General features: G+C 42.0%; 3 protein-coding genes across 6 annotated transcripts in view; 2 read left to right on the forward strand and 1 right to left on the reverse strand.

Annotated features, from left to right (window-relative positions):
* LOC137281465 (mid1-interacting protein 1A-like) overlaps positions 1-26,572 on the forward strand; it is a 313,728-nt gene that overhangs the window by 175,798 nt on the left and 111,358 nt on the right. The gene's annotated exons all lie outside the window — the stretch shown is intronic.
* Positions 1-26,572, forward strand: part of LOC137281434 (D-beta-hydroxybutyrate dehydrogenase-like) — a 42,365-nt gene that overhangs the window by 12,837 nt on the left and 2,956 nt on the right. The window contains exons 1-5 of one of the 4 annotated variants that reach the window (XM_067812656.1): positions 11-52; positions 12,822-13,021; positions 15,036-15,157; positions 15,993-16,115; positions 26,030-26,133. In XM_067812656.1, the coding sequence (XP_067668757.1) occupies positions 12,873-13,021; positions 15,036-15,157; positions 15,993-16,115; positions 26,030-26,133 (498 nt within the window). In that variant the 5' untranslated portion in view covers positions 11-52; positions 12,822-12,872. Of the gene's footprint in view, positions 1-10; positions 53-7,619; positions 7,682-12,821; positions 13,022-15,035; positions 15,158-15,992; positions 16,116-26,029; positions 26,134-26,572 lie in introns of those variants that run through there. The other 3 variants (XM_067812657.1, XM_067812658.1, XM_067812659.1) reach the window with 3 other exon arrangements.
* On the reverse strand, positions 16,307-23,742 carry LOC137281433 (inosine-uridine preferring nucleoside hydrolase-like). The gene is made up of 6 exons (XM_067812655.1): positions 23,671-23,742; positions 22,486-22,667; positions 21,107-21,281; positions 20,821-20,937; positions 17,766-17,899; positions 16,307-16,935 (listed from the first exon to the last, which is right to left on the reverse strand). The coding sequence occupies exons 2-6, from the start codon at positions 22,663-22,665 to the stop codon at positions 16,606-16,608; spliced, it is 936 nt and encodes a 311-aa protein (XP_067668756.1). The 5' UTR covers positions 22,666-22,667; positions 23,671-23,742; the 3' UTR covers positions 16,307-16,605.

Here is a 26,572-nt window from a genome sequence, read left to right on the forward strand (position 1 = left end):
GCCCGCCCCTATGTCAAGAGTTAGCTTTCCCTACTTGACCTACTTTTAACAGGTAGGCACAAATTTACAGTTAGATATTTTGCGTTGTTGGGTATTATACTTTAATTTGAGCATTTTCAAAACAAATATCCATGTAAATTGCCAGTGCGTTTTCGTCTGTATTGGACAGCTAAAGTAAAAGTGCGCTTAAAACATGGGATCCAAAACTGTTATCTGGCTGGGGAACCTTCGCCAGGATAGAATATATTATATGTACGCTTCATAGTACAACACTTTCAATTATCCTCCGAGTATCAGTCCTCGTTTACAAATAGCAGCCTATGTTCGTATCATAGCATGTTTTTCAATACGTGGCCTACCCGAATAATGTCGTTATTGCATAGATTCCATAGACAGGCTCTCATTGCACAGGGTTTCATCTAATATGAATGCTGCAGATGTTGTTTGATGTTAATCCAGTTTACGTATGTATACTCATGGACACGACTAAGGGAAAATATGAAAGTACAAGAGTTCCTTTACTTAGTTCCAGAATTTCACCCTTGGTGCAACACAACTGTCGTTAAAAACATGGAAAACAGAAAAGAATCTCTTGTACTTTCTTGTGTTCCGTTATTCGTTTCCATATACCCAGAGACCATATAACATATTGTCTCTGATATACCCAAACTGTCCTTAGCTGACGTGTTCAATGATTGATGCCTTATATCAGTTACTTGTGACTTTTATATATCATCAAGAACCCTAATAACTATCTTGGGCGATATTTACAAATAAGGATGAAATTAAAATGGAAAGTTTTCATTGAGAAACAAAATAACTACTCAATACAGAGCGAACAATAGTACTTTGTCAAATTTCAAGTACAATGTATAGTTGTTCCAAACGTTACATTTTTAGTAGAAAGTAGTTGAAGAAACGAACTCGGACACTTTGAAGAGAAGAGTTATAGCACTTTTAGTCTGTCACAATCCCTAACCCGTGAAGATCCTGGCTAGACATGATCTTCATCAACCAGTGGATGTCATAAGAGACGATAAACGGGATCAGACTTGCTGACTTGATTGACACATGTTATTGTATCCCAGTTGCATCGATCGATGTTCATGCTGTTGAACACTGGGTCGTTTGATTCAGACTGCGATTTTTACAGACCACCACCATATAGATGGATCATAATATTGTTGAATGCGGCGTAAAACAAAACTCACTCAATCACTCACTCACTCACAATCCCTGATCAGCATTATTTCCGCCTCTGCCTTCCGGGTTAGAATTGATCTTTCGTAACTCATGTCGTAAGAGGCGACAATCGAGTAGGGGTTTCGGGATCGCTGACTTGGTTGACACAAATCATCGTATCCCAATTACGTAGATCAATGCTCATGCTGTTGATCACTGGTCTGTCTGGTCAAGGTCAATAATTTACAGACAGCCGCCATATAGCTCGAATATTGTTGCGTAAAACAACAAACAATTCATGCGGACAATTACTGGAACATTAGTAATTACCAGCATATTATATGACGTCACAGAAATCTCCTGTGTGTGATCATCAGTGAACCCAGAGGTTAGTTGAAAAACCTGCAGCTGAGTAAGGATTACATTGGCGGTCAATTTCTACGGCAACCAAAATATCTGATAATTTTATCCCAGCCAGATCAAGATGTAAAACCAGCCAATCAGATCTTAAGCAACATATGTCATATTTGGGATTTCACTTTCTTTCACTTTCAAGTACAAATTCTAGTACTTTTTTCGGTTGAGTCCCATCCGGGATTCGAACCCGCACCCTCAGAGTCAGGCACCTAATCGCCAGCACTCAAAGTCAGCCGCCTAGCCTGCTCAGCCACCGCGACTTCCAGATCTTAAGCATTTCAAAGTATTAACCAATCGCAATGTGAGATAAACTGCAATCGTCACTACTCGCCCCTTTCCGTAACCACCACGAAGATCGCTAGTCGGCTTGTCGCGGAATAACACGAGTTGATCACAAATGGGATAAATTGGTGTGAATTTGGACCGAACTCTCAGTACAGGTTAAGGTTCTGTCATTGTTTATCAAGCATTTGTGTTGTGTTGAAAACTAAGGTTGTTAGGTAAACATTAATTTTATAATAATAATATGTGCATTTATATCGCGCCAAACTCCACTCACGAGGTGAATACTCATAGCGCTAACAGTCAAAGCAGGCATCTTATTTCCCCGGATAACGCAAGCTGTCTGTTTGGCGCAAGAAGGTTATAGTCACATGACTTTTCCCACCGGGTACCCATTTTCTGATGGGTCAGCAGAGGCAATTTTGAACAAACTCACTTGAGGAAGGACTGAAGTCCTAGAAACTCTCAGGAGTCAAGTTTACATTTATTGTAGGGTACAAATTAAAAAATATATCGTTGACGGTAATACAAACAGCAAACTTTGAGAAATCTGAAAAAAAAATCGTAAGCCTGTAGCCCGCAGGTGGCATCGCTCTGCCACCGCCCACCGTACGAAGGCCGGATGGTGATCTTGCGGTAGACGCGCGATAATTTAGTTAAAATATCTCGAACGGTGATCGTGATATACCCGCACGATGACCGTGCGGCCTTCGTGCGGTGCCCGTGAAATCACGCGGACATTAGAAAAAAGTGTTTTAATAACAGAATTAACGCTAAAAGCTAAAGAGGTAGAACCGTGAGTGTGTCTAGAAAGTTAGAAAAAGAATGTTTTTATACAGCTTATCAAAGTGATGTCGACAGTCGGTTGTTTCATACGATATGTCACGGCACGTGGCTAGTGAATACCTCTGCTGATCTAGGTATGTGGGTGAGAATGTTATCATTACTGTCTGGACGGATTCCATACATAACTGTATCGCATTCGTGATGTAGATAATCAGCGTCTACCCGAGAGCTTAAGGTCGGGGTCATTTACCGAGACGGGTCAAAAGGTACCACTTCTTGTTCAAGTACCTCTTTTACTTATTTGGTTTGTTTGCTGTTTTACGACGCATTGTCAGTATTACATCTATATGACATCGTTGAATATTCGAGTCTGGACCAGACAAGCCAGTGATCAACATCGTGAGCATTGACTAATGGGATAGGACGACATGTGTCAACCAAGTCATCGAGTCGGTCGTTAACCAATATAAATATTTAGGAATGCTGTGTACATATACAATAAGTCTGAATGCATCTATTGTTACTTTGACAAGTAGAAGGAAAGGGGCCTTAGTTCAATCGATTTCGGTCTTAGAAAAGATGGGTTATATTTTTTTTCAAATTGATTGATTCCCAAGTATAGCATTATGTATCTGAGATTTTGGACTACAAGGAATTTTATGCCACTGAAAAGATTCAACATCTTGCTTGTGAAAGGATTTTTAATGTTGGTATGTCTGCCCGTAATAATATGGTTTACCCTGACTGACTACGGTTGTATTTACGCCGCTTTTAGCAGTAGTTCAGCAACATCATGGCGGGGAACACCAGAAATGGACTTCCCATATTGTACCTATGAGGGGATTCGAACCAGTCTTCGACGTGAGCAGCCAACGCTTTATCCACTAGGCCTGTCCCACCGATATGGTTTACGCTGAATATGGGAGATTACCTCTGTACATAAGTTCTTATTCTTATTCTCGCTGTTCTGATGTAAAATAATGAATCGTCGGCCCCCCAAATCCTTCATAATGTTTGTCCATCTTGATATTAAGGGGTAAAAAATACTTGAGCAACCCGTATTTGTAAACTTTCGTTTAGATACGGCTTTGGATTTGTTTGGTTATCTGAAACGGTTGGTGACGCTAATGCATTTATCAAACACTGTCGTACCAGGGTCATCGATATCTTTAAACAAGATTGACATTCGGTTGGGTAATCGGAACCACAACGAATGTTTTTAGGCCCAGGCATTATATATTCCAGCTCCATAATTCACGTCACACTTTGTACACGGGTAGGGATACGAACCCGGACTTAGACAAGCAGATACGTGAACCACTGGGCTAACGAGTTGCCCTTATGACAGTTAAGGGCGATATGGCTCATGTACATCGGTCACCTGCCGAACTGTTTTAAGTGTTCAGCACTGTTCATAGCGGCGTTAACCTAACTCACTCATTCTGGTCATAGAGAGTGTTATAACTGAAATACTCTTCAAAGCGGCGTTAACCTAACCCACTCATTCCGGCCATAGAGAGTGTTATAACTGAAATACTCTTCAAAGCGGCGTTAACCTAACTCACTCATTCCGGCCATAGAGAGTGTTATAACTGAAATACTCTTCAAAGCGGCGTTAACCTAACCCACTCATTCCGGCCATAGAGAGTGTTATAACTGAAATACTCTTCAAAGCGGCGTTAACCTAACTCACTCATTCCGGCCATAGAGAGTGTTATAACTGAAATACTCTTCAAAGCGGCGTTAACCTAACTCACTCATTCCGGCCATAGAGAGTGTTATAACTGAAATACTCTTCAAAGCGGCGTTAATCTAACTCACTCATTCCGGCCATAGAGAGTGTTATAACTGAAATACTCTTCAAAGCGGCGTTAACCTAACTCACTCATTCCGGCCATAGAGAGTGTTATATCTGAAATACTCTTCAAAGCGGCGTTAACCTAACTCACTCATTCCGACCACAAAGAGTGTTATAACTGAAATACTCTTCAAAGCGGCGTTAACCTAACTCTCTCATTCCGACCCAATGGCGTTTTATAACTGAAATACTCTTCAAAGCAGCTTTAACGTAACTCATTCACTCCGACCCAAAGGTCTATTATAACTGAAATAACCCTCAAAGCGGCGTTAGATCGAGCTCACTCTCTCACCCGTCCATAAGGCGTGTTATAACTGAAATATTATTCAAAACGGCTTTAAAGTACAGAGGGCACATTTGTTAAAGGAGTTGAATGATCAGACCATACTTGTATTATATCTGACAATGTGGGTGGTGCTCTTGGTATCAACCACAAGTTTGTCACCCAAGAAAGTAAATGAAACTGCGAGGCCAGACCTCCTTTGAACGTCTTGTGGGACAAGGTTGATCGTTGACGTCACTGGTTTGCGAAGTCCCACGGGTGATATCTCCACTATGTGTATGCTATTACGCCGTCAGTGTATAATTTGATAACTTAACGAGTCTGGCGTACTCGGATGTCTCTGTTGACAGGTAGAAGGACACCCATAAATACTTGCAGTGACCTCCGAGATACATAACGGTATATTGTCATTTGCTTGTGAATCATGTCAACATATACGACTGCAGCCTGTGTTCTCATTAACTATTTGTTTCATGAATTACCCGAGAAAGACTCAAGAATACTAATGTTTAGTAGCCCATGCTTGTCGTAAGAGGTGACTAACGAGATCAGGTTCCCAGACTTGCTGGCTTGGTTGACACATGTCATCGGTTCCAAGTTGCGCCGATCGTTGCTTATGCAGTGGATTGTCTGGTCCAGACTCTATTATTTAAAGACCGCCGCCATATAGCTGGAATATCGCCGAGTGCGGCGTAAAACTCACTCACTAACTTAAAATTTTTATAAATGTTCCCCGCCGCTATAGAAATCAATACCCTGATGTGACAATGTCAGTCCCAGAGACGCATTATTTTCCTTTCCGACTAGTCTGTCATACAGTCCCTGAAAAATATACGCAATCGACCCCGTGCAAGTCTAGAATGTTTGGCAAGTGTAGATTACCACAGTTTCTGAAAACGAAGAAAGTCTCTGGGCTCCTTTTTATTGTATTGTATTTCATTGTAGAAACTCTTTCCTGCAAAATATTTTCATTTCAGAGACTGGCTGTTATTCTACCTTCCGCCCATTCAGCGTTTGCAATACTTTAATTTGCCAGTTTGCCAGTTGGCTATCAGGGCCTGCTGCCCCCTGCAGGCTTTAAAATCTACAGGTCCTGAATGAAATCTGCAGGCACAGCTTGTTAATGTCAATCCAATAAATTCAAAATAGACTACACTGTACACAGTGTCAAACATTTTGTACAAAATCAGTAATCGAAGCCAGTGGCACTAAGAGAAGGTTTTATTTGATAAAGGCTGACGTTGACATTTTTACGCGCAGAGCGCTGAAATACCAGGAAGTGAAACTGTAAGTTATCGTAGAATGATGGCTCGGGAATGATTCCAGAACGTTAAGAAAGGAAAGGAATTGTGGGAAAAGATGCCACCAGGGCCTGCAAATATTTGAAACTGCCGACCCGATACAGTAACAACCAGCGCAGGTCCTCCAGTCCGGAGGAGTTATTTCGAACGCGGCTCCCATCCCTTCCCACAGTGCATTAACTGAAGCAAGTCTGGCACATATTTAACGTTCCGTTAAGCTAAAGCCGGTGTTAAAGATTTAACCAGCTGTTTGGAGTTAACCGGCGGCTGAGATAACCGAGTTTTGAACAGCCGGGTCCAGAACACTTATTCAATCCTGGATCCCTACAGTAAATGATCACAATCAACATTCCTGAATTTGTTCGTGTAGATCATTTCCATGGGTTAGCCCGAGAACGGTGGAAGTAGGCCGCCAATGACGACGTCAGTCTCGACAAAAACGTACGAACATCGTATGTGTCGTTCGTTCACTTTTAAACGTCAGTTTCGCAGTCACGTGAGAGCCCTTTCGTCCAATAAAAATGCTGTATGCCGTGCAAACTTTATATTTTCAGTTATACTGTCAAAACGTGAACCACATAAATACTAATGAAAGCATGAATTAACATTTGCAGGTTGGATAACTGCTCAATGAACATTTCATCTGATTATATAATCTGCCATGAAAACGTACTGATGAAGTTCACATTAAACAAAAAATGAAATCAGATAAAGCCAAATAAGATTGCGAATCCTCCTAACTTTACCTTGCCAACTGGAAATTCAAATCTCCGAATTTTATTAAACTAAGGTTTAAAGATGTTTAACAAATGATCATAGTTTCAAATTGCTATTATTGGTTTGTATTACGAGGGGTATGCATACTAAATGAAACACCGAGAACAAGCAGGGTTGGTTTAAGTTAACACTCAGCATGTACCACACGTAGATTGTTTCACTGTTCCAGCTGCTGCGCTTACCCCCTTGTAATAAACAATACAAGAGATTTGAAACTGAGATCGTTTGTTAAACAACTTTTATACAAGTTGGATAAAATTCGAAGATTTAAATTTTCAGTTCGCAAGTTAAAATCATAAGGATACGCTATCTTAAATTCACTTTATTTGATTTACGTTTTCGCTTAAAGTGATATTCATTGGTTCGTTTTCACCACAAACAGACTATTCTTATAATTCAATTTTGGGTGATTAGTGTTATTTTTCATCTGTTTGTATTGTATATCTTATTTTGTTATCATCTTGAAATCAAAATTTCTGTGAGAAAAAAACAAGTGAGTGAGTTTCATTTTACGCCGCATGGGTGTGGTATGTAAGTAATCGATTCTGGACCATACAATCCAGGGATCAACAGCATGAGCATCGTTCTACGCAATTCAGGCAAATGTGTGAAACGAGTTATTCCGTGTTTTTTGGGTGTAGACCGACAGTTGTCTGGGTACATGGAATGCTGTTGTGAGATAAGATAAGAACTGAAGAATCGCAGACACTATGTGTAACAACGACACCTTCTGTTCAGTGACAAACGCTGCACTGCAAGGTGTTACGAAGTGCTGTATGGCAGTGTACGTCTGAGGTACGTTTTGACGGTTATCCGAGTTAGTTATCCGAAAGAATCGTGATGTACATCTATTTTCTCAGCAATATTTAGTGTTATTTAAGGGCAATATGTTTAATCGGTGGCAAGTTAAATTGTATTATGATGCGACGTTTCAGTAGAACTTTATGTACCACCCAGGAAGAGTTGGAATTGGTCTCCCCCAGCTAATGCAGGGAACTGGGTGACTTGGACTCCCTGACTTGATTGACACATGTCATCGTGTTCCATTTGCGTAGATCGATATTCATGCTGTTGATCACTGGATTGTCTGGTCAAGGTCAATTGTTTACACACCATATATCTGGACATAGCTGAGTGTGATATTAAACACCAAACAAAGATCTAATCCCTTTAGGCCTGTATTGTTGAACTGAGCGTTTAGAGAGTATGAATGTTGAGTAAAAATATCCTCTTTAAATACCTAATAAAGGGAACGGTAACGTCGTAACAGAATAGTGGAGTTGTCATTTATGGCAAATCTTGGCATTACTGTATTCATAAACGGCAATCAAGCAATTATTCATAAGTGCACATTTTCATGTGTAAGTCACATCCGATAAAACACAAGTTGTGCTACTTCGAAAATCAGCTGATAACAGTAGTCATCTATGGTTGTTTCAGAGACACAAGGTCAAGGTCTGTTTCAGAGACACAAGGTCAAGGTCTGATGGTTAAAACTTGTTCAGTGTTATTGTGGACTTTGTCTCTTTACTTAGTATATATATAGTTCTGGCTGGATCCTACGTGTACGGCACTCGAGATCAGAATCTGCTTATCGACCCCAACGTCCATGAATATGTTCCACATATTCACCCAGGCACTGCAAGACAATAATCTGGTTTTCTTACATTTAACAGTCATGAATGACGTTTTTAAGAGATAATCTGCCAACATGGTTTTAATCCTTAGAATATGCATGTGGCCGTGACTAATACTTTGGGGTTTTTTTTCTTATTTTTTTCATGAAAGGTACTAGACACAAGTTGTCAACACCGGCATAAAATCTCAGCCCCGTCCACGGCTTGAACATTTATCATCAGCTCTACAATCCGGCGCATTGTCTAAACCAGATTATTTCTTCATTCCCAGTGAGTGCCGGTTTTGACAGCTTCCACTGTACATGTATTACGTTAAATGTTATCATTGTGAGTGAGTGAGTGAGTTGGGTTTTACACCGCTTTTAACAATATTCCAGAAATATCACGGCCGGAGACGCCAGAAATTAGCTTCAAACAATTTACCCATCTTGGGAATCGAACCCGGGATTTTTGTGTGACGAAGGAACGCTTTAACCACTGGGCTAGACTCCGCAATAAGATTGCTGTAGAAAACTGTCTTTGTATTAGATTTTGCCCCTAATTACGGTTAAAGTGTTAGTTGATATAAAGTTACCTCAATGCATTCAGTACAGTGATATGTCTACAGCTTGTAAGTGAGTGAATAAATTTAGAATTTCCCTGCCATTCTGTGGCGGCGGGAGGAGCAGAGACTTGTCCAATGGTTGACCAAATATATTGCAGCCCGACCCATGCAGATCCGGATTAGAGATTTTCACCAACCCATGCTTGTCGTTATTCATGCTAACGGCATATAAGGTGGTCAGGCTTGCTGACATGGTTGACAAATGTGCTATCATAGTTGCATAGGACGATGCTCACGCTGGTGATCAGTGAATTATCTCGTCCAGACTACATGTATTATTTTCTGACCGACGTCATGTAGCTGGAATATTGCTGAGTGCGGCGTTAAACAACCAGTCTGTATCCATATTGCAGCCCAGGCAAAGATACTTTCATGTTATCGGATATTCTGGAATATTTTTGGCTACGGGGATCTAAGCGCTACGTTGATCGTAACTCACTCACCGTAACACAGATGTATGACAGTCGTAGAGCTAGGGTGATCGTAATTCCCTTACCGTAACATAAATGTATGGCTGTCGTAATGCTAAGGAGATCGCAACTCCCTTACCATAACATAGATGTATGGCCGTCGTAATGCTAAGGAGATTGCAACTCCCTTACCGCAACATAGATGTATGGCTGTCGTAATGCTAAGGAGATCGCAACTTCCTTGCCGTAACATAGATGTATGGCCGTCGTAATGCTAAGGAGATTGCAACTCCCTTACCGCAACATAGATGTATGGCAGTCGTAATGCTAAGGAGATCGCAACTTCCTTGCCGTAACATAGATGTATGGCTGTCGTAGAGCTAGGGTGATCGCAACTCCCTTACCGAAACATAGATGTATGGCTGTCGTAATACTAAGGAGATTGCAACTCCCTTACCATAACATAGATGTATGGCCGCCGTAATGTTAAGGAGATCGCAACTTCCTTAACTTAACATAGATGTATGGCTGTCGTAGAGCTAGGGTGATCGCCGCTCCCTTACCGTAACATAGATGTATGGCCGTCGTAATGCTAAGGAGATTGCAGCTCCCTTACCGTAACATAGATGTATGGCCGTCGTAATGCTAAGGAGATCGCAACTCGCTTGCCGTAAGATAGATGTATGGCTGTCGTAATGCTAAGGAGATTGCAACTCCCTTACCGCAACATAGATGTATGGCAGTCGTAGAGCTAATGTGATCGTAACTCTCCCACCATAACACAGATGTATGACAGTCGTAGAGCTAGGGTGATCGTAATTCCCTTACCGTAAGATAGATGTATGGCTGTCGTAGAGCGAGAGTGATCGTAACCTCCTTACCGTAACATAGATGTATTTCCGTCGTAATGCTAAGGAGATTGCAGCTCCCTTACCGTAACATAGATGTATGGCCGTCGTAATGCTAAGGAGATCGCAACTTCCTTGCCGTAACATAGATGTTTGGCCGTCGTAGAGCTAGGGTGATCGCAGCTCCCTTACCGTAACATAGATGTATGACAAACGTAGAGCTAGTGTGATCGTAACTCTCTAACCGTAACATAGATGTATGAGAGTCGTAGAGCTAGTGTGATCGTAACTCTCTTACCGTAAGATAGATGTATGACAGTCGTAGAACTAGTGTGATCGTAACTCTCTTACCGTAACATAGACGTATGGCCGTCGTAGCGCTAGGGTGATCGTAATGTCCTTACCGTGACAAAGACGTATTACTGTCGTAGCACTGGGATGATCGTAACGCCCTTACCGTACGCGTAACAGTCGTACCTTAATACAGCGGTCGTTGCGCTAGGGTAGTCGTAACACAGACACACAACTACGGTGATCCTAACCTCCAGACTTGAACCCAGACTTATAGCGGCCGTTGCGCTAAGGAGTCGTAAATCCCATGCCCTACCATAGACGAACACCTCGACGTCGTTAACATACCAGGGCCTAGATTTTCGCAGCTCTCTTAGCGCTAAGACAGTCATGAGTGCCATTCATTAAAATTGACTTACGACTATCTTAGCGCAAAGAGAGCTTCGAAAATCTATGCCCAGGAAGATAACTGGCGTCTTATTCACGGCACCATTAGTCTGTTTAGGTAAAGTCCGTTTCACATACGTGTGTCAGTGGAAAATCCTCCTATACCAGCCTACCGTGTGGAAATCAGCTCTCAAGTACTTGCTGGTAAGTGGAAGACAGAGGTTTATCATCAGTAGGGCGCGACGAGGTGATCGATAATATCGGAATTCACTTAGGGTGTAACGGAACGGTTAGTGCAGGTAGTCATTGCTCTATGCATAACATAGTGTTAGAAACTATTTTTATCCTCATCACGTTTCTTCAAAGCCGGAGAATGGAACATGCTGATTTGACACTCGTTTCGCGCATCAAAATACATGTGTTCTGGCGACACTCCTTTAAGAAGTGGAATCATTTTTCATCAAAAACGAATGTTTGAAAAGCAAAATCTTAATAGTACTGAACTTACAGTTTAGTTTGTTAATATACGAAAAAATGTGTCCATCGTTTAAGTAAGAAACACGTATGTTGTCACGTGATCCGAAACGGCATAACGGGAGATCCTGGGAACGGGAATATGCGAACAAAAATCTCGATCTACACGAAAACAACAGCTGTGCACGTGTTTCAACCTCTATCGCACGGCCCTCCTCCTTAGCGCATGTAAAGTACATGTCGCGCTATGCTGACACGCGAAGCCATTCGCTATGTACAAAAGGAAAAAAATCAAGTATCAGAAATGTAAAGCATGTTATCTGAGCCCAAGTAAGCTCACATGAGTGGGTTTGTCATAGCTCTCAAACAATCATATATCAGCAAGTGCTTCTCTGCTACAGTGGAATTCGAAGGACAGGCTGAACGTGACTTCGTGACTTTCTTTGAGGATCAATGTCAGGATTCCTCACGAATGGCAGTACAACTGGGTTGAGAGCGTTTATAGTGGTTGGAGATTGTCTAGACGTACAGATTTTATAACTGAAAATATTTTAACAAGCATTTTAGATGCATTGAATACCTTTAGTTTTGTTCACTTAACCTGCAAAATCAGCAAATCAGCTTTGGATAAATTCCACCACCACAAACAGGCCTGAGGTGGCCTTTTTTTCCCCTGACATTTCGAGACCCCTCCACACACACACACTAAGTGACGACTCCCTCCTCTACTAGTCATATTCAATACCAATTAACCCGCCCACTTCGCCACTTTCCTATAGTTTCTAAGCAGTGTTTGTGGATATTTATACCTCCCCAGAACAATATGGGCGAACAGGAGATTTTCAGTCTAGTAACAATGCTTGTTTGTTAATCCACCATCAAACACGTCTGGTAATGAACGCAGGTAAGATATTGTTCCTTAGCAACCTGTACTCGCCGTAAGAGGCGACTAACGGGGTTATGTTGTTAGGGTCACTGACCTGGTTAATGCACGTAATGTTATCAAAATGACGTAATGTGATGTTCGTGATATCAATCACTGGATATCTTGACTCAATACGTGCGTTAACCTTGCGTCACAGTGTCAACACACATGGAAGATAACAACCTACTTGACGGCAGTTCTGAAACAATGACACAACCACCCAGCGGGCTGCCGATAAACCACTGACGCCCTGGGATGTTGAGGGCGATAACAGGAAAACGAAACATTTGTATTATGTAATTAATGAAGTCTTGAGTTGTATATATACGACTGTCATACAAGCATGTTCCTACATTCAGAGGTGCACACCCGAAGACAAGACACACATATCCGTTACGTCACAGACAGACATGGACGGTAAAGTTGCCTTGGTAACAGGATCCACAACGGGCATTGGTCTAGGAATAGCCAGTCATCTCGCAGAGAAAGGATGTTCGATCATTTTGACTGGTTTGGGCAGCCAAGAGCTCATCGATTCCATCCTGAAGGATTTAAAAAAGTAAGAATACTGTTCACTACTCTGCATCACCACTGACTGTAAAATTATCAGTATGAAACTTCAGACCAGTGAGTGATAGTATGAAGAACAATAGAGGTCGCCATGGTTTCATGATCCACTACGGGGTCGTAAATTTTAATCATTGTCAAGACGTGTGACGTGAAGGGGCTAATGTTCACAAAGCAAGCGATCACCCATAAGGAAGTGGCGTACACTGTAACCAAGGCAACGACAGTGCAACGCTCACAAACGGGGCCATACTCCGGGACGCGGGAGACTTTTCCAAGTCCGTTCTAAACTTACGTCATTTCTATAGCCCCATTCCCGTGCACATACGAGTAGATTTGCTTATGTGCAATACTTATACATGCGTGTGGCTATGTAAATCATACCACATCTTCATATGTAACAGGTAAGGTGTGCAACTGAGGTATTTATAGTGAGGCTAGACACAGATTTTGAAAATCCCTCTCTGTTAGACCATATATAAAAAATATTCTTGCTTCTCATTACCACCCGAACCAAAAATTCGACCCGGCCCTAAGATTTTTTTTTTATTTTTTATTTTGATTGATTGATGTTTTTTTACACTAGAGAAAATGCTACTTTCAATCTCAAAATGTACATGTATGTTCCACAAATTTGAGTTTTGATTTTTTTTCTCGGAGAAAGGTAAGCATTTCCACAGAAATCTAAGGGACTATGGACATGAAAATAAGTAAATGTAAAAATGAACTACGCCTGACCGACCGGTCCTGTGCATAGAGCTCAGGTCACAACTCAGTTGAAGCTTAGAAACGTTCTGCGCGGATTGTCTTGGATGGGTGACCGTGTTTGGCAGCTTGAATCCAGAAGGTTTCTAGGACTTTGTTCCTGCCCTACAACGAAGCACATGTGACACATGTGGTCTCACCTCAGCCAAATGAGCTTGTTCAAAATTGCCCCTGTTCACACAGCAGAAAATGGGTACCCGGTGAAATATGTCGTGAGACTAATTACCCTCTAACGCCTCAAAGGCAGCTTGCGTTGTTCGGGGTAATAATGTGTTAGCGCTTTGAGCATGCGCGAGTGTGTGGAAAAGGTGCAATCCAAATAGCCATTATTATTGTTTATTTATTATTTTTTAAGAAGTGATGAGAAATAAGAATATTTTTAAGTGGCCTTAATGAGATTCCACATGAAGACTGTGTGCTTGTCAGAGACGTGTATATGAGGTGATATCCTTCAGTATATCATGGGAATTCAGTATATCATAACTTACTGGTCTTATTTCCCTGTCACATGAAAAACAACAGAACTTTGGCACATGTTGTGACGCTCACACCTTCAGCAAATCACCAAGACTGACAAGGTATGGGGAGGTTTGGTAGAATCGTGGTTAAAGCGTCCACTCGTCACACCTAAAGCCCGGGTTTGATTCCCTACAACGTGTGAATCCCGTTTCTGGTTGCCCCAGCAGTGATATTGCTAGAATACTGCTAATGCTCTAGAATAGAACTATACTCACTCACTAGCTCTGACCACGTGTGACGTCACTGCAGCCGAAATGCACGAGTGGTCGATGACCCATTCTTAGCCAAAATACCCACCCTCGTGAACAGGTGTTGTCTTTGTTATTATTGATCATCGCTACCATTGCTATATTTTCCCTCTCAGACATGGGCTTAGAAACATCCATCTCCTACCTGCACTAACACTGATGTATATGCAGTTTTGTCAGTATCGTACACGTGCCTCTGGGTGGTACTGTTTAAGGCCTACTTCACGTCTGGCTTTCCTCCCGTATGAAGTGAGTGAGTGAGTGAGTTGGGTTTTATGTCGCTTTTAACAATATCACGGCAGGAGACACCAGAAATGGGCTTCATGCTTTGTACCCATGTGGGGAATCGAACCCGGGTCGCCCATCGCCCGTCATATTAAACTGACAAATGTTTATATGACTAAAATGATGTTTAAAGGAACGTTGAAGTACTCACTCACTCACTCACTCACTCACTCACTCTGCGTGTTTCAGATACAAAGGTCGAGTTGACTATGTTCCTGCTGACCTCTTTGACCCTGTGTCCATAGCAAACTTCTGTGACAAGGTCTGCGATATACACCCAGATGGGGTTGATATCCTCGTTAACAATGCAGGTGAGCTTACGATTTCAGCGATATTCCTTGAAATCAGAACACAGGCGAGCTTACGATCTCGGCGATATTCCTTGAAATCAGAACACAGGCCTAGGAGAGTTTTGAAAACGTAAACGGCATAACGTCAATTCAGTGCAGTTGAACTAACAATCTCAGAGGCATGTCATCAAAACAGCAAAGGTAAGTTTTATAATAGCCGATGACTGCAGAGCTAATCAGGCGAGGTAACACTTCGGTAGGTACTGACTAAAATATTTTGCTCATGACTATCTAACAATATGTGACAGTGAATACTCGATTTGGGGCATGCAGCCACTGTTACAATCACTCCGTCATGGAATGATGTCACACCCGACTGGATCGGAATGCTCGCTGACTTCAATGGTATATTTGTCGCTAGAGGCTATTATCTTCGACAAGGTTTATTCATAACTTAATTACATTTTATCAATCACATATTGCTTCAGAATCGGTTGGTGACCACCTGATGCTGTTTGTCGCCTCTTACGACATGCATGGGCTGCTGAAGACCAGTTCTGAAGCTCCATAACGAACAGGGACAATTATTACACAGGACTGTTTATTATAACCGGATATTTTAACCTAATAATCAATCACATATTGCTTCGAACTGCATCGGGGAAGTTCACACCTGTAACCGGAGGGTAAGTCTAGTAAATAAAGCGTTCACTCGTCACGCCGAAGGCCTGGGTTCGATTCCCCACATAGGTATGCCCAGTTGTGCTGTCCTTCACTGTGATATTGCTGGATTATTGCCCAAACGGCGTAAAACCTTACTCACTCCAACTGAGTTTACGTCATCGCGATGTTCCAGGTATTCAGTACGTTAGAGCCGTCGAAGACTACCCCTTGGAGAAGTGGAACCAGATGATTGCAATAACCCTGACGGCGCCATTTCTTCTCACCAAACACTTCCTGCCACGGATGAAACAGAAGGGTGAGTGCCATCTTGTGATTTAGAGTTCTAATGTTGAATATCCGGGTTAGAATTGGTCTTCAGAATCGGTTGGTGACCACCCGATCCTGTTTGTCGCCTCTTACGACAAGCATGGGCTGCTGAAGACCAGTTCTGACCCGGATCTTCACAGGTCAAAGCTAGCGGTGAAGCTCCATAACAAAAAGGGACAATTATAATTACAAAGGGCTGTTTATTATAACCGGACATTTTCACCTAATACTTCGTCTACATTAATATCTAATGGCAGAGAATTCTTTCGATTACTGAACAACTCAGCAATATTACAGCAACACGAGAGTAGCTTGCAAAACAGTATTTTGGATCAGACATAAGAAAGATATACCCTCTCGCCGCCGGGGTTCAATGACTTGTCATCTCCCAAGTCAAACCTGATCACTGTATCTACATAGTCGCCTCGCAATGGCGAATACCGGTTTCTGGGCTACTGCGAACACAGTTCCCAGTTTCATCAACTCAGGGCATCTGCAAACAGTAGCGCCACAGCCTCGGTACATAGTTTAGTCACAACGGTGACATTTGGTGTCTCGGTAGAATGTGCCCGCCAGTCGACAGCCATTTGCCCTCTTGTTACAGCGCCGCAAAGTTCTATCGTTGCATAAACCTTCTTCTTTTCCAAGATCGCCGTTTCGTCGATACAGGCAACCATGGCCTTCAGATCGCACAACCGGATGCCCGCACGTGTATTCCGAAAGTCGCGTTTCACAACCCAGTAATTCGTTATTCTCTCCACAAACTTGCTTTTTTGAGTGTCAGCTGACATCCATTTGTCGTATGAGGCCTATGGAAGAAGGATGTTTCTATAAATGGTGCATCAGCCTTATAAATATTGACATGAGACTAATTATTTCGTTAATTTGAAAAACGTGTCAGCTGTCAGCGTGACTTGATAACAACTGGGCTGAATCATATATTTAATTTTAATATCATCACAATCCACCAATGTTTTCTCAAGTTGTAATCCGTTAATGGAACGTCCATGTGCAAAATGTATTGAGGAGGAATTATCTAATCTGTACCTACTGAATTAGCGTAACTGCATCTGAACATAGAGAAAACAAGACTTTTCCTCTGGGTTATGTGACTTTGTGTACATTTACCGCCTGAATATGTAGTTTTTTGGGGGGATCTCGTTTCCATTAGGGAATATCGATATACGAATATTTGTATATCACTTTAATGACAGGTAACGGGCGGGCAGACAAACTATTTATTCAGGGAATATAATTGGGCTTTTTCTCACAGAGAAGAATTTATTGTATTTTTGCACCACAGTTGATATTCTTAGCACCCCTAGCCACCATGCCCCCTTACATATTCTCAGGAATAATTACGGGGTAGAATAGACCTTCAGCAACCCATGCTTGCCACTAAAGGCGACTATGCTTGTTGTAAGAGGCGACTAACGGGATCGGGTGGTCAGGCTTGCTGACTTGGTTGACATATGTCATCGGTTCCCAATTGCGCAGATCGATGCTCATGTTGTTGATCACTGGACTGTCTGGTCCAGACTCGATTATTTAGAGACCGCCGCCATATAGCTGTAATATTGCTAAGTGCAGCGTAAAACTAAACTCACTCACTCACTCACTCAGGAATACATATACGCACCCATGGAATCTCTGCGTCCATGCAAGTCTCCCATGGGATAATATTGATGTTACTGAGGCCGTGCAGGCTGATGAAGGCCGCCTCCGGGTCCGAGTGGAAGTTGAACTCTCCGTTCATCGTGACGTTTCCTATACCTAGGGAGAAACCATTGTACATATCTGTATTCTCCACTCACCGTGACGTTTCCTATACCTAGGGAGAAACCATTGTGCATATCTGTATTCTCCGCTCACCGTGACGTTTCCTATACCTAGGGAGAAACCATTGTGCATATCTGTATTCTCCGCTCACCGTGACGTTTCCTATGCCGAGGGAGAAACCATTGTCCATATCTGTATTCTCCGCTCATCGTGACGTTTCCTATACCTAGGGAGAAACCATTGTACATATCTGTATTCTCCGTTCACCGTGACGTTTCCTATACCTAGGGAGAAACCATTGTACATATCTGTATTCTCCGTTCATCGTGACGTTTCCTGTACCTAGGGAGAAACCATTGTACATATCTGTATTCTCCGTTCATCGTGACGTTTCCTGTACCTAGGGAGAAACCATTGTACATATCTGTATTCTCCGTTCATCGTGACGTTTCCTGTACCTAGGGAGAAACCATTGTACATATCTGTATTCTCCGTTCATCGTGACGTTTCCTGTACCTAGGGAGAAACCATTGTACACATCTGTATTCTCCGTTCATCGTGACGTTTCCTGTACCTAGGGAGAAACCATTGTACACATCTGTATTCTCCGTTCATCGTGACGTTTCCTGTACCTAGGGAGAAACCATTGTACATATCTGTATTCTCCGTTCACCGTGACGTTTCCTGTACCTAGGGAGAAACCATTGTACATGTCTGTATTCTCCGTTCATCGTGGCGTTTCCTGTACCTAGGGAGAAGCCATTGTACATGTCTGTATTCTCCGTTCATCGTGACGTTTCCTGTACCTAGGGAGAAACCATTGTACATATCTGTATTCTCCGTTCATCGTGGCGTTTCCTGTACCTAGGGAGAAACCATTGTACATATCTGTATTCTCCGTTCATCGTGACGTTTCCTGTACCTAGGGAGAAACCATTGTACATATCTGTATTCTCCGTTCATCGTGGCGTTTCCTGTACCTAGGGAGAAGCCATTGTACATGTCTGTATTCTCCGTTCATCGTGGCGTTTCCTGTACCTAGGGAGAAGGCATTGTACATGTCTTTATTCTCCGTTCATCGTGGCGTTTCCTGTACCTAGGGAGAAGCCATTGTACATGTCTGTATTCTCCGTTCATCGTGGCGTTTCCTGTACCTAGGGAGAAGCCATTGTACATGTCTTTATTCTCCACTCACTGTGACGTTTTCTGCGGAGAAATCATTGTACATAATCTGTATTCTCCGCTCACTGTATACATTCCTATACTTGATCCATTTGAGCGAAGCTGGGAAGGTATCTTAAAGTTCACATGCACAGCTTTTATTCTGATCCCTTTCGGTGTGGACTTACCGAAACAAATTATCGAAATAACCAATTCAACTTATAACGTTGAAAATAACGCGATCAAGAAAACCCCGCGAAATCAGAGTTCAAACGATTCACTAAATTTCCCCAGCGCTGGGAAAAAAATTGGTTTCGCCGGCTGTGCTGCGCTGCAGTGATTGTGCTCGACGCTGGAGAACAAGAGATGATTCTTGTGATTACAATCATGTTAGCTCTGCAGTCCCATACTGGCAGATTTGCAAACCAAACTTTCAAGAAAGTGCAGCATTAGAAATGCTACTTTCATTGCTACAGTAGCTCAGCTTGAAAACTGAAATGGTGTTAATATGAAAATATGTTGATTGTGACAAGTTGTCTCTGTCACAGACAAAACTCTGTGTCTGTTTGATTGGCACCTATGTGTCTGCCTGCCCGTCTGCTAATGACAATATGACCAGAGGCAATTTGAACTTAACACCTATCAGACTATACACCATAAACAGAATATATTAATTTATGGCAAGGTTCTGTGTGCCACATGATGTATTTACACAGAGGGGCATGTGTGATACTTGTACACATGACATTTTATTATGTCTGTGGGTTGCAGACAAACTGCATCCATTTTTTACGAATGACTGGATCGGACGGAAACCAGTGCAAAATCAGATTGTTAGTTTCAAGTCCTGCTTTGTACTTGGACGAACGACAGTTTCCAGCCACGTAGTCTTTCACCATCTCCGTGTTTGTTTGTTGGATCGAACGGATATGCAGAGAGCATGTATTTACAAAACTCAACATCTCTATATACATTATTTATGGATAACAACTTCTAGTGTATATGATGCGACGCTCCAGTATGGATTCTTATACCGTTATCACTCTTGCTTGACAAAGGTATATGAATCCATTCCGAAACTTCGCATCATATACAAGTTGTTATCCATAAAAAATCTTACTTTCTTATTACTCACTAGCACTATACTTCTAAAATGCCAGTCAAACAGATCGCGTCTACATATAACCAATGAGCCGTCTTAAGTCGGCAAATGAACCAGTCAATGATAAATGCACTTAAGTGCCCATCCACCCGCTGTGACCGGGTTCGGTCTCCCGGGTGCTTCGTTTCGAGGAAAGTAAACCCAAGTACAAAATATTGTACTTTTCATTCGAGATTCTACGCTTATAATTCTGTTTATTTGTTTTTTCACAATCGGCAATGTATATCATATGTCATGAATAAGTGATACTTGTGTTTTAGTTATGTTTGTTTGTGGTATTTTTTGGTTAAATGTGACCTTTAATACAGTCTAAAGTCACTCCGGTTCTTTTTCATGGAATTCTTTATACTTGACTTGCGTTACCTTTGCAAGTAGTGAGTATATTTGCTATTGTTACTAATATTTGCCCATTTTATTTGCTGAAAAAAATTCCATTGATGGGCCCACATTTGAAAATGTCAGAGGTACATTAAATGTGCAATACACATTCTCTCAGTTCCGTCGAGAGCGGATGCCGGCCCTCCTTTCTCCCGTTATATGTGTTAACAGGCCCGCTTTTCTCCCATTATATGTGTTAACAGGTTAATAATACCTTTATAGTTACCACCCATGATGTAGACGTTCTTCACCTTCTTGCCAAACTCCGGGTCTATTTTCAGTGCCAGTGCAATGTTGGTAAGTGGTCCAACAGGAACTAGAGTAATCTCCCCTGTACGATAATATGGTAAATATGTGATTTCTTTTCCACGTGACTGCTGAATAATAAAACATAATAAAAATATTTCAATTTAGAAAAATACGTTAAAAAATTCATAAATACGTAGTTTGGAGAAGGGTGACAGCTGGTGCCACGTTGCGTAATATTTACGACCTTGTACCTGGAAACATGTTGACCAATCGAATAAGAGCATTGACGGCATGTTCTGATTGGACGACACTTGTGTCGATCTCTTCGTCCCAGTCCGTTTCCCCCAGTCCGTCGTTGCCATGGAAGAAAGCTGGTTCACGGTTGTGAGGTATAATCGGGGAATCCGCTCCCCTGAAGACCGGAACCTGAATATGGCGTGAACTGAGTTTTATCTAATATTGGTTGAGACTCAATGCGTCCTTGCCGCTATCCATCAACAGCCTATAGCATAATATGTCACAGTATTTGGTTGAAACTGCAAGTGATATTTGAAAAAATATGACTGGGATTTAATAAAAAATACATGTTTCAACTGAGTCTTGAATATGTATGGGTTGGATAGGAAGTGGGGATGTTACAGCCTTCTTACCCATTGTTCATCAAAGATGTCAGGATTTCTTTCAGCAAGAGTGAGAGAGTGAGTAAGTTAGCATTACGCCGCTCCTAGCAATATTTCAGCAAAACCATGGCGGGAGACCCCAGAAAATGGGCTTCAAACATTGTAGCCATGTGGGGAATCGAACCTGGGCCTTCGGCGTGGCGAGCGAACGCCTTAACCACGAGGCTATCCCACAGCCCGTTTTCAGCAAGAACGGACTAGGAACATTCCACATGGAAAATGGTCTGGACCAGACAATCCAGTGATCAAGAACATGAACATCAATCTGCGCAATTGAGAACTGATGACGTGTGTCAGCCAAGTCAGCGAACCTGACCACCCGATCCCGTTAGTCGCCTGAAGATGAATGTTACGTTCTTCTCATATGTTCATAATATGAAGATCTATCCTAGCTAAGTATACGTCCCCTGACACATTTTGCAACCTTTGTATTCTAATCTTGGCTGAAATGTAAAGCGTCTACATATAGTGCTGCGTTTATACACTCATTTCCTTCCAAGTCACTGCGAGGATAATCAGTAATTGTCATCAGACACTGTTTCCTCGTAATATGACGAGAAGCCATGAACGATTATTAATTTCATTTGTAGATATTGAGATATCAAGACTGTAGACTGCATACATGTTTATTATGTGATCGCAAGTGAATGTCTCTGGCAAAGGAAACTGACTGACCCAAAATACGGTAACTGAAATGTTACCTGACCAGACAGCCAGATGTTGTGAAGTTACTCACCTACATTTCTACCAGACCATCAGACTGGCTAGCTATAGACCGTATGGTGGAAATGTGGCCCTTCTCGGTCGGTCGGGCAGACTTCATTTCATACACAGGCATCCCGATCTTCATATGTATGGTTTTCAAAATATTCCTGTGAACTCTTGTGTATTTCGAAAATAGTTAGAATAGAATAGTTAAAATTTCTTGCCCATTTTTCCGAAATACTTACATTTAGTCGATCACACACTTTGAGAACTCTCAATGTATTCTCAATGACTTTATCCACGTGGACGTTGCCGCTTACACACGTGACACCAAGCACTTCCACATCCGGGTGACTCAGTGCCAGGATAATGGCGGCTGCGTCATCGATGCCAGTGTCAACGTCCAAAATTAGTTTTCTTCCCATTTCTGAAACAGTCAAGAACAGAGAAAAGATTTAACGAAAAATATGTGTATTTTTTCCAGCGTGTAGGGAAGTTATAATAAGTGAGTAAATAGGTTTAGCGATCAACAGTAAAAGGCGAGTAACGAGGTCGGGTGGTCAGGAACGCGGACCTGATGGACAGATTCCAGTTGTTTAGATCGATGCTGATTGTGTCAGTTAGTGGATTGTCTGGTCCAGACGCGTTTATTTAGACTCGTCTTTACGTCAAATAGTGTGGCGTTAAACAATAAACAAATCCTTGGCCAAGCATGTCAAGTTCATCATGAAGAAGCGATAGTTCATACTCAGACAGGGCGAGTAGACTGCTAATTTTTCTTATTAGCTCCATGCCATGTGCAACGTTCGCACGAATTGTATCAATTGTGAAATCGATATCTTTACTTAAAATATTTTGATTCAAATCTTCAGTAGGTTTGACAGTTTTACTTTATGCTTCATACATGTAAAACGATTGAAATATTATTATTATGTTATTTAATGTGACGACATTGATTTGCATTATTTAGAACACATTCTATTTTGGCCAATAGAAGCTCTTTTGAAAAAACTGCACTATCATGAATATTCATTCTAAACAGTACTTCATTCGTACACATGATGCGACGATTAGCATAGTAAAGCAGTTTTATACTTTACATTACAGCACAACGACGGACTTGATATCAATTACAATAATGCCATGAAAACCTACAGAAATGATACATACAAAACATAGGGTTGCGTTTCCAAACTATGTCGATCGTGGTAGTATTAATTATAGAATATTGCATGTAACTGGGCGTGATGATGCATTTGTCCAAAAATTAGGTCATGGAATTGAGCTCACTGCTCACTGAACGAGGTCAAAGTATGTGAATCTAAAGGATATGTTTCTAATGGCATCTTAAATCATGAGGATAAGTATCATATACATCCTTCAGTCAAACAATCAGCGAGCATGATCTGACTATAAATAAATACGGATACCTCAATACACTGTTGTCCGTGCGGCTCGCAGGTCGCAGAGACGAAGGTCACTGGTGAATATTCAAATCACGTGATCTGCTATGCTAGCCTGGTCCCCTTTTGATGCTGCGCGGACGATACTGACCCACAGTGACTGCACGACCACCTGGTTCCCGGGGTGTGCTGCGCCAACGCTTCAGTGTCGACCCGGGAACCAAGCTGGCTTGATGATGAGCCTGTCAGAAAAACAAGGGCGGGCACGCGATGTATTTGCTGCAGGAAATCACAGGGATCACTGGAAAGCACACGCACTCTGATGACCTATTTTCTAACAACATTCTAGGTTTAATTGAACGCATTGTGTGATAAATTACAACAAAAGATATTTTTGTAAAAAGATTATGTTAAATAGTCATTCTGTCATCGGTTCTGATATTTGGCCAACAGATTTTTCAGGTGACAGGACTCGGAAATTGTCAGTTTTGAGCGAAATGACACTCACTCCCAAACTTTACGCACAGGTCCGTCACTTGTTTTTCATTTCATCGACAGTGAGGGGTGTTGTTGTTGTTGTTTTAGTATGCTTACGGGGTATATCTAATGGTCTTTCATAAGGACAACTTATTCGGAAACTTGAGTGAAGAAATATCTTTCAGTCTTGGTTTGTTACATTTCATCAGGACTGAATGTGACGGTTAATATGTCGTCAGCATGTTCAAACGGGAACTTTGTACAATATGGTCTCGTGCTCATAATTTGCAGTGGTGGTGAAGTAGCCTAGTGGTTAAAGCGTTTGCTCATCACACCGAAGACCCTGGTTCGATTCCCCACATGGGTACAATGTGTGAAGCCCATTCCTGGAATATTGCAAAAAGCGGCGTTAAACCATACTCACTCACTCACTTATACTTTACATAGAGCTAAGAACAGAAATATGATTATTGGTTCGTGTTTGTTTTTGTGCTACTGAGCCATTCAGTCCTGCAACATCTGAATCTCCGTATTGATTATGTTCTATGTATTCGGAGTTGAACGTGGCTGACTGTGGAATGTCTTTTTATTAGTGATTTCATCTGTGTCATTGAGTGTCAGTGAACCTTACATAAATGTTTTAATGCCATCGAGCATGCACATGTCATTCTTAAGCTGTACGTCAACTGGTTGGGCACTTTGACGTTTGATGCACTGGATTGATTTCACTCTGATCTTTTCGTGTCGGTTTCACCTTAGAAGGGCGGTGGGGTAGCCCTGTGATTAAAGAGTTATCGAACATGTCCAGCAACAAGAAACGTGTCATGCTTTATGGATGACAAGGTCGTAATAATATTACGACGCAACATTTCGGTATAGGTTCAAGCAGGCAAGAGTTTCCACCATACCTTTCTCGTTATTCATGACCTTCTAATTTGGCATATTCATATGTCCAACAACACCTCTCACGCCGAGGATCCAGGTTTGACTCCAACATTGGTATCGTCCGTTAAGCCCATTTCTGGCATCCCCGCTGTGATATTGCTAAAGGCTCCTTCACACTTATTTCGAATTGACAGGGATCGGCCACACTTTGTACCGCATTCGGGTGAGAATGTCAAAATAAACATTTTTTCAAGCTTTGTATGAATGCGACTCCCAAATGCTGTCAGAGGTAGGAGGTCACGTTTTATGCAATTCGGTGGTGTTTTGGTGAAGTCAAGGATTATTTGAAGAGAATTCGGCACGTTCTGTCTGTATTCCGGGTATATTTGAGGTACAGTCAAGTTGTATTCCAACTTCAGTCGAAATATTCCGATACATTTGAAGAATATTCCATAAGTTCAGCACCAATCGAGATACATTCCGACTCATTCTAGGCACATTCAAGACATCCTGACAGGATTTGAAACGACTTGTCTTTTCTGTTCTCCCTCGAATATGTTCTGAATATTTAGAATGCGGTACGAATACTTTAGAATGCAGTTAAACTGCACATCAAATGCCGTTCGATATTTGTCCACTTCGAATGAACCTCGAAAGTTTTGAACATGTTCAAAACATTCGGGCATGGTACAAGAATTGATCCGAATAGTTGTAATGCAGTAAGATGTTTTAGAACGGTTCGAATTTCCAGGAATCTCCAGAAAATCATATTCTAACAGTATTCCTGCTCATTCCGCCTCAAGTGTGAAGGGGACTATTAACGTAAGGTGAAACCCAAATTACTCACTCACCCGTGCGATATCGACGCCCCGCCGCCACCCACACCCATACACCCCTCGCACCAACTTTTACATATGGCAACACATCCACAAGGAAATCCGTCCACTCCACACACCGTATGCCCAGGTACCTAAAAACATAATGTATTCACCATCCCCGTGACGACTTTTGACGTATGTTACAGGTTGGGGTCGCATCATCAACATGTCGTCACAGATGGCAGTGATCAGCACCAATGGCAAAGCTCCATACTCCGCAGCTAAATCCGGTCTCGTGGGCTTCACTAAGGTCAGTAGTCCATTTGCGAGCCTGAAGGTCAAGGTCTGGGTCAAACGTTGCATGCCAAGGTCAAGGATAAAAGATGATACATATTCCAAGAGGTGTCCAGGCTAGCTATTCTCGAAACGTTCGTAGCCCTACGAACTTCTTAAGCCTATACTTAACACATTGGCTACGATCAAAGTTAAGAATTCTTAGGGTTACGAACGTTTCGAGAATATGGGCCCAGGTATATTCTGCAATCGATACAAGCTTACGTCCTGTGTAGACTGAACGCCGAAAGAAACGTTACCATTTTTCCATAATGACGGAGGTATGTATTTTCGGCTGGCTTTGTGATGCGTGGACGTCCACTGTTCTTGGTCTGCGTACGGTGACCCCAGACTGTTATAAATCTTATAAGCGTGAGACGTTGGAAACAGCATTGTATGTGGACCCCATCTGCACC

Source organism: Haliotis asinina, chromosome 4 (assembly GCF_037392515.1).
Source record: "Haliotis asinina isolate JCU_RB_2024 chromosome 4, JCU_Hal_asi_v2, whole genome shotgun sequence".
NCBI lineage: Eukaryota > Metazoa > Mollusca > Gastropoda > Lepetellida > Haliotidae > Haliotis > Haliotis asinina.

Coding starts and splice junctions, on each gene's coding strand:
- LOC137281433 (XM_067812655.1), bottom strand. CDS start 22,665: ATGGGAAGAAAACTAATTTTGGACGTTGACACTGGCATCGATGACGCA. Junction 17,900..20,820: donor CATGGGTGGTAACTATAAAG/GTATTATTAACC, acceptor GTTTCTCCCTAG/GTATAGGAAACGTCACGATG. Junction 16,936..17,765: donor TGGACGCAGAGATTCCATGG/GTGCGTATATGT, acceptor CTTCTTCCATAG/GCCTCATACGACAAATGGAT.